Genomic DNA, 8983 nt, shown 5'->3' with positions numbered 1-8983 from the left:
CGGTAGGCGGCTAAAACCGGGGTCCCGGGCTCCCCGCTTTATAGTGAACCCGGAAGCCCCGCTTTCCGGGGCGGAGACGGTGGGGATCCCAGCGCCCGCCCCCTCCAGCCAGGTTTTCCCTAGCTTTCTCTTCTCTGGGTCTCATCTCTGGTCTCCTTGCTCTCTCTCGCCCTCCAATCTCTGCCCCACTGCTTCTTGCTCCTGCGTTCTCTCTCTCTCTCTCTCCCTCTCTCTGTGTGTGTCTCTCTGTCTCTCTCTTTCTGTCTCTCTCTTTCTGTCTCTCTCTTTCTGTCTCTCTCTTTCTGTCTCTCTCTTTCTGTCTCTCTCTTTCTGTCTCTCTCTTTCTGTCTCTCTCTTTCTGTCTCTCTCTTTCTGTCTCTCTCTTTCTGTCTCTCTCTTTCTGTCTCTCTCTTTCTGTCTCTCTCTTTCTGTCTCTCTCTTTCTGTCTCTCTCTTTCTGTCTCTCTCTTTCTCTCTCTCTCTGTCTCTTTCTGTCTCTCTCTTTCTGTCTCTTTCTGTCTCTCTCTTTCTGTCTCTCTCTGTGCCTCTCTCTCTGTGTCTCTCTCTCTGCCTCTCTCTGTGTGTCTCTGTGTCTCTCTCTCTCTCTCTCTGTCTCTTTCTTTCTGTCTCTCTCTGTGCCTCTCTCTCTGCCTCTCTCGCTCTCTCTCTCTGCCTCTCTCTCTGTGTGTCTCTGTGTCTCTCTGTCTCTCTCTCTGTCTCTTTCTTTCTGTCTCTCTCTGTGCCTCTCTCTCTCTCTTCCTCTCTGGGTGCCCCTCTGTAATTCTGTATCTTTCCTTTTATCTGTGCGTCTCTCCCCATTTGTCCCTGTGTCCATTGATTGTCTGCTTTGGGCCGGGTCTCGGGATGGTTCTATCCTTTATTATGTCTATGGCTCTGGCTCTGGCTCTGACTCTCCCTGTCTCTGTCTCAGTGTCCCTCCCTGTCCTCCCGCTCCTCTCTCCCTCTCTCCCTCTCTCCCTCTCTCCCTCCCTCTGTCTCTTGCTCTCACTTTCTGAACCTCTTTGTCTCTTTGTCTCTTTCCCCTCCTTGTCACTCCCACCCAGGTCCCCCCAGGGATCCCCTAAATCCAGTATTTCTGCAGAACCATCAGAGGACAGCCAGACCTCAGCTGCCTTCTCCTCTGGAGCAAAACCCCCCAGTGGAACCCTGAGTGCCATACTTGGGGCGCCCCCCTCCCTCTCTCAACTTCTCCGGGACCCTCGCCCTTCCTTGGCCTGCCCCCACCCACCCACCTAGATCGCTTCCTGTCAGGAGCCCCCCTGGACCCCACAAGCGGAAGGCTGGAGAGTCCAGGTAGAGAAATTCCCCTTGTAGGAAAAGGACACAACTGAGACAGAGGAAATTCAAATTTCCCTTCACTCGGGCGGGGGTGGGAGGAGGAGCAGAGAAGCTGCCATAACTCAAAACCCAAAAGAGGAAGCAACCCTGGATTGAGAGATGGGAAGAAAGCCCTGCTCTGCCCAGACCAGCCGGGTGGACACTGGTCAGTCCCTGAGCTGCTCCAGGACCCAATGGGAAGATGGACTGGGCAGTTGGTCTCAGGCCTCCACCAGCAGGCCAGGAAATGCGGGGGGATTTGGGTATAGGATGCCACGCTGTGCTCGAAGTTCTAGCATTGGGCCCTGCTGGGGAATTACAGAGAGAAAAACCATAATGATACTGGCTCAGGTTAATTCGAAGGTGCTAAATGCTTCCGTTATGCAAACGGTTTATAACGTGTGGTGTCCAAACCAACAGCGACAGCATCACCTATGCAAATTCTAGCACCTCCGTCTATTGTCTATCGACACTCTGGGAACGGAAAAAGCCCAGCTGTCAGCCCAGCAATTGGTGTTTGAATGAGCCAACCGGAAGATTCTGAGGTTTGCCCGAGTTGGAGAACCCACTGCATTGGACCAAGGTTGTTCCTTCACCCCTGCAGTCCCTCTGACTGGAATGTTCTTTCTCCACATTGGCAGCCAGCCTCGGCTCCCACCATCCTTCTGGGTCAAGATGATGAACAGGGCATCAGCCTTTACTTTCACTCTTCTGAAACCCCACTGCAGTGACAGTTCAGTGATTGTTTTAAAACCCAAAACAAGATGGCTAGCCAGCAGGGTGGAAAGCCAAATATTATTTGCCTCTTGGAATTTCACCAGCACCATCCCCCAAAGTTCAGTTATTGGTGACTCTCGCCAACGCTGAAGGAGGGGGTGATGGGTGGCCACTAAAACAGAAGAGTTTACTGAAAGTCAGTTCCCAAAAGAGACATCAGTGTTTCTCCGGTTAACCAACAAATAAAAAGGCCTTTTAAAGCGAGTGGAAACAAGCATTTATTTGAAATAAAAAAGAATAGCTATTCGGGATGCACCAATTCAGGCAGAAAACCAGTCTTCCTCCCACTTAGGAGACAAAGGCAAGGGGTATTTATGAGAAGGGAAGGGGGACAGTTACATCAATAGGCGGAAGGCATTTCTATTGGTACATTTAAAGTGTTGTTAATGCTAAACAGTGTTTTTAATTTTTAGTCCAGTAAGTCATTCTATCTGCTTTCTTTTTAAAATATATTTTTATTGATTTCAGAGAGGAAAGGAGAGGGAAAGAGAGAAATATCAAATGATGGAAGAGAATCATTGATCAGCTGCCTCCTGCGTGCCCCCCACTGGGGATCAAGCCTGAAACCCAGGCATGTGCCCTGACTGGGATTCGAAGAACCTTGACCTCCTGGTTCATAGGTCAACGCTCAACCACTAAGCCACACCAGCCAGGCTATACCTGCTTTCTTTACAAACAGTGTTTTTGGGGGAAACAAGGCTTCTTAAGCGCAGCCCCAAGGTTATTTGGCCCTTTTTTTAACATTCCAAAGGTTTGAGACCTAAGATATGCACGGAAGTCTCTCTAACATGGCAGCTCCAGCTCCATTTTGAAGTAGATTCTTTTTTTTGTTTGTTTTTTTTGACACTTCCCATCAGGGTGGGAAAGTATCTGTTTTCTTTTGTCCCCCAAAGAGCGGAAATAGCAGTGTTTCTGGTCAGAGGAACAGCAGTTATCGACCGAAAACATCTCTCTGAACACAGGACTATTGAGCAAACCTGTGAACCTGAATGCAGGCGATAAAACTTTCCCACCGCAACCCTCGCCCCGCTCAGCATCGGGACCCAGAAGATGGGATGCTGACAGACCCATCTCTGAGAAATCTGACCGACCAGGAAGAAAGCTTTAAACATGCTGAGGCCACAGCGCCCTCCCCTCGATATCACTGCCCTGCCGAGAAGCCAATCTGTTTATTATTAAGCCCTAGCCCACAGCGGGCGACAGACAAAGATTGCCTAAGCTGACAAAAAGAACAAAAAGAGGAATTCAGAGGACTCCGAAGGTCACCATCTCAGACAACCCAAATGAAAGTGCCCCTCCCTCGGCCCTGTTGCATCACCCACCAAATTTCCTTACTAGCCCTTTCTGCCATCTAGAATATTCTTGTTTGTTTACTTGCTTACGATTACTTTCCCCACCAAAGTGTTATCTCCTGAAGAGGAGCATCTTCAACGGCTAGTTTCGAGTCTACCTCTAGTGCCTATTAATATTTATGGAATGAGTGAGTTAATGAATTACAGCAATTAACAGCATCAGCTCTAGAGATCAACAAACTACAGTCTGAAAACTATGAATTTTTTGTTTGATTGTTTTTTGGTTTTAAGTGGCTGGTAAACGTCAAAAGAATAAGCCTATTTCCTGACATACAAATGATATGAAATTCAAATGTCAGTGTCCACAAATAAACTTCATTGGCACACAGCCACGCTCCTTCATTTACATATTGCCTGATGGCAGCTTTTGCAATACTACAGCAGAGCTAAGTAGTTGTGACAGAGACTGGCCCACAAAGCCAATATTTACTCTCTCTGGACCATTTTAGAAAAAAATTGGCCGCCTCAGCTCTCCAATTTCTTGCTGAGGGCAAGCAGCTTCCCCTCTCAGAGCCTTATTTCTCACATCTGTTAAATGAGAACAATAATAGATCTCAAAGGGCAGTTGAGAGCTTGCTGTAGGCCAGTGGTTCTCAACCTTCTGGCCCTTTAAATACAGTTCCTCATGTTGTGACCCAACCATAACTTTATTTTCATTGCTGCTTCATAACTGTGATGTGGCTACTGTTAGGAATCGTAATGTAAATATCTGATATGCAGGATGGTCTTACCCGTGTGAAAGGGTCGTTTGACCGCCAAAGGGGTCACGACCCACAGGTGGAGAACCACTGGGCTAATACCTTCTATCAGTTTGGTTTTGTTGATGATTTCCTTTGCTGTGCAAAAACTTTTATTTTGATGTAGTCCAATTTATTTTGTTTTTATTTTTAAATTTATTTATTTTAAAATTATTTTAAAAAATAATTCTTTATTGTTGAAAGTATTACATATATAGGCAGTGACAGGCACTTTGCGAGAGTTCAGAAAAGGGGAGGAGCTGTCATGCTCTCGGCATCTTTTCGGCAACTCTGGCACACCATCATCCCAAGATGTGGATGCAGAAACTGACTCCACAAGTTGAAGTCACTCAACCAAGGAGGCACAGTGAGTGTTCTGAAACCCTTTTCCACACAGAGGGGCTTAGTATGGCTCTGTTCACTCCCTCCAGGGAGGGGCAACGAAGTCTGGCAGCCTGGGGAAGGCTCAGGCCGCAGCCAGGGAGCACCATGACGTGCAGCTGTGGTTGGGACATCTGAGCCAGGCAGCCCCACCCACCATGGAGCTGTGGGCATTACCTTCCTAACACCTCTGTGCTCAGCTGTCTCCCTGAGGTGAGCGTGGGCCCATTTTCCTCATCGCTAGGGGTAGGGCCTGAATCCTCATGCTCAACATCATAGGGCTCAAGGGAGGGATGGGGCAGGAAGTCGTTGAAGGGGGAGCCCCCATCTTCTACCTCTGAGGCCCAACAAACAGGCACCCGCTCCAAGAGGTGTGCCTTGATTTTTTTCTAGAAAACTTCATTTCCTTTTCTCTGGGTTTCCCATTGTCCCCATCCCCTGGATGTGGCTTCGCCCAGTGTCAACTTTACTGTCCTGGATCCTCTGTGTCCCCCAGGGCAGAGGCAACGCCTAACAGAGGATGGCAGTGATGTTTGCTGAGTGAGTGTACAAGCTAGTGAGCAAAGGACCAAATTGGGGGGCAGGGGATGTGAATTGAGAAAAAGAGAAAAGGGGGAAGGAAAGAATTCAATGAGGTCTGTGAGAGTGGTAACATGTACTGAAGGAGGAAAGAGGCACAGAGAGGGGAATTACATTGTCCACGTTAGTCAAGTCTCTCAAAAAGCTGGGTCCTAGATAGGCCAGGAAAACACAGGGCCGGCACATGTGCATACCTGTCGTGTTGTGTAAATGTTGCAAGGCATGGTGATGCAAAACACTGAAGCTTCGCCCTAGCTGGTTTGGCTCAGTGGATAGAGTGTTGGCCTGCGGGCTGAAGGGTCCTGTGTTTGATTCTGGTCAAGGGTACATGCCCAGGTTGCGGGCTTGATCCCCAGTAGGGGGCGTGCAGGAGGCAGCCAATCAATGATTCTCTCTCATCATTGATGTTTCTATCTCTCTCTCCCCCTCTCCTTTCCTCTCTGAAATCAATAAAAATATACTTTTTAAAAAACAAACACTGAAGCTTTGTGGAGTTGGGGTGCATCCCAGGCTACTTTGGACTTGTGTGTTTCCAATGTGATGTTTTGTGTTCAGAGATGAGGAAAGGGGGCTCCATGTGTTCACAGATGTGTTTCTAATTGAGAAACAACAAATAGCACAAGATCCAAACTGTGGGGCTTCAAATCCCAGCTCTGCCTCTTGCTAGTTGTATGATTTTGAGCAAATTCTTTCGCCTCTCTGTTCCTTGCTTTTCCTATCTGGGAAGTGTGGCTAACAATAGTGACCACCTCGCAGGATTATTGTCAAGAATAGGGAATCAGAACAACAAAGTGACAACAAATACATATCTATCAACAAGTGAATCAAAAAATCTGATGAACAGAATAAACTGGTGAATGTAATAGAATCAGGAGCATGGAAATGGAGCGGACTGACAATTCTTGGGGGGAAGGGGGTTTTGGGGGGTGCTGGAAGAGATTAGACAAAGATCTTATATGTATGTATGCAGTACCTATGGACACAGACAATAGGGTGGCAAGGGCCTGGGGTTGGGTGGGAACCGGGTGGAGAGGAGCTATGGGAGGAAAAAAAGGGACATCTGTAATAATCTCAACAATAAAGATTTTTTAAAAAGAAGGGAATGAGAAAGGGAGAGAGAGAGAGAGAGAGAGAGACATCAATTGATTGCTCCCAATATGGCCCAGACAGGGGATCAAACCCCCGATGTTTCTAACTCTCTATCCCTCTCCCTTCCTCTCTGTAAAAAATCAACAAAATATATATAAAAAATAAAATGTATTAGGGCTGTTGGTGAAAAAAATAAAGATTAAAACAAACAAAGAAAAGGAAAAAACAACAGGGAATCAAAAAAAAAGAATAGGGAATCAGAATAACATTTGGCATACAGTAGGCATCATGGTTGCCGATGGGGCTGACAGTCTGGTAGCTCTATATGATTGTATGCAGGGGTTGATCTTGTGAATGAACAACCAGGGTCCAAAAATTAGTGTGGACATCTATTGCAAAGATGTTCTGATGAAAATAGCCAAAACAATCATCGAAAGTGAAATTGTCTGGTTATTGTTTGAAAATCAGTTCAGTAATCACATGTGAGGGTTGAGTCATCTCTTTGGGGGTAACAGAAATCTCTAAGGGTTAAAAAATAAAGTGCTACATACAAAATGTGGGGTTGTTTCAGAGCAGAGGTACATTTGCATAGTGCATTTCTGGAAGGTATAAAAGAAATGTGGGATTTGGACTGAGAGAATTTGGACCTTTTGCTGTATGTACTTTCACCCACTTGCATTTTCCATGTGCTACTGTTTGTTTTGGGGTTTCTATATTAAGCATGGAATAGTGGTCAAGTACACACACATACACAAAGAAAGAAACCAGTGGCCTGAACTCTTTGGAAGGGAAAATTTAGCCCCAGTGACATCAAAGACAGGAAATGGTGTTTCCCTGGTAAGGGCAGAGTAATACAGAGATGGGGAACACCCAGGCAGACCAGAGCAGGGCCCCAGGGACCCCTAAGAGGGGCCCCTTGTGAGAAGCCAGCTCATTCTGCTGGGAAGCAAGCCAGCCTGCCCTAGGAAGGAAGTCTCAGCTGGGCTACCACCTGGAAGGGACTCTCCAACTTGTCCAGAGGCAACTGCCACTAAGACAGGTACAAGACACCCCTATTGCAGTTATACAAATGAAACAGACACACACAGAGACCTACACAAACACACTCTCTCTCTCTCTCTCTCTCTCTCTCTCTCTCTCTCACACACACACACACACACACACACACACACACACACACATATCTGGATACATATCTATAATTATAGATACACAGGAGCAGCCACCAAAGCTAGCCAACAAGCACACAGAGGGACATATCTCATCAAGCACAGGGAGAACAGAACAGTCGCACACACTATCACACACATACCAAAACAGACATGGAGATACACAAAACAGGCACACACTGAGACAGATGCCCAGAGGCAATAATAGATACACAAGAGCAGACACACAAGCTAGCCACCAGCAGACACAAGGACACACTCATGGCCATGGTCACATATACCCACTAAAGCAAAGCCTCAGAGAGACTCAAACACTTTGGGGTGGGCAGAGACACAGCAGGCAAATCTGCAGAGACCAGCAAGACACTTGAAATAAAGACACAAAATGCAAGGGAACACAACCCAAGGAAACCAGGCCTTTCCCACAGTAGAGACCCAGGCTCCATCCTTCAAACCGCCCAAGATCCTCCACCTTCTAAAAGGAATCCAGGCTCTCCTTCTGAGTGCCCATCCCGCCCTCGAGGAACTTCAGGGTCCCTTTTCTTTCTTTCTTCTTTCTCCTTTATTTTTTTTTTTTTTTTTGAGAGAGAGAGAAAGAGAGAATGTTTATTAAAGCTGGGGACCGCTGGGGGCTTAGTGTATAAGAAGCAACAGGAGAGAGCCTAGGCAATACTCCGCTTTGGCTCTCAAGAAACGTTATAGAGAGAGAGAGAAAACAAAAAAAAAGAGCCATGGAGGGCTGCTGTCAGCTCACAGCAAAGTCAGAGAAAAGGGGGCCTTGGAGACAGGTTCAGGGGGTAAGCCCCGGATGAGCTGCTGCCGCCTGTTGCTCCCCTGGTTGCAAGTTTTGTGGGGGCCCTTAGAGTTTAGGAGAGAAAAGTAAAGATGCACGCCTGAGAGGGAAGAAAAGCCTGGGCGTGCTCCAGAGAGAGCCGGTTCCGGGTTCCTTTTCTGGTCAGCAGCGCCCAGTGTAGGCCGCGGGCGCCCCCTGGTGATCCAGGAGTCTCAGTCCAGAGCTGCACGGAGTTGGCGAGGAGAGGGCGTCTAGACTGAAAGGAGGAAAAGATGCTTCTGGGGTCTTCCGCCTCAAATGCAAGGCCTGCAGAGGAAGGAGAGCGGGGTGAGGGAACAGGGGGACGGTCCGGGGCCGGGACAGGCAGGGTCCTCGGCGCTAAATAGAGCTGAGTTTAGCAGGAGCGGGACAGAAGACCCTCACCCGCCCCTACTCCACTTAGCTCCTGGTCGGGCCGGGCTCCTGCTGGGCTGGAACCCGAGAAGACAGAGTGAAACCAGAGGTGGGTTCCCATTGGTCCGCGCCCGACCAATGAGGCGCAGCGATGGCACCCGGTAGGGCGGGGCGATCGTTGACTCAGAGGGAAGGATTCCGTCCCGCCCAACAATGGATCTCAGCCAGAAAATGACCACCAAGGAATCGCCCAAGATGTGGCCTCCCCAGCATAGAGTTATCGCCAACTCCGACGTCACTTTGACCCGCAGGATCCTGAAAAAGGTGGGCCCGCCCCTTCCAGGGTTGACCCGGGTCCCCCCAAGCGCCCACCCCC

The 8983-nt window shown here is 48.3% G+C and overlaps 1 protein-coding gene across 1 annotated transcript in view; it reads right to left on the bottom strand.

Moving 5' to 3' along the window:
- TNFSF9 (tumor necrosis factor (ligand) superfamily, member 9) overlaps positions 1-5387 on the bottom strand; it is a 7877-nt gene extending 2490 nt beyond the window's left edge. Inside the window, exon 1 of the mRNA XM_014531872.1 lies at positions 5358-5387. Coding sequence (XP_014387358.1) covers positions 5358-5387 — 30 coding nt within the window. The remainder of the gene's footprint in view (positions 1-5357) is intronic.
- Between the last annotated feature and the right edge of the window lie 3596 nt (positions 5388-8983).

The sequence above is a fragment of the Myotis brandtii genome, unplaced genomic scaffold, assembly GCF_000412655.1.
Source record: "Myotis brandtii unplaced genomic scaffold, ASM41265v1 scaffold827, whole genome shotgun sequence".
Classification (NCBI taxonomy): domain Eukaryota; kingdom Metazoa; phylum Chordata; class Mammalia; order Chiroptera; family Vespertilionidae; genus Myotis; species Myotis brandtii.
The sequence above is the reverse complement of the archived record's forward strand: the minus strand, read 5'-3'. Positions and strand labels throughout refer to the sequence as shown.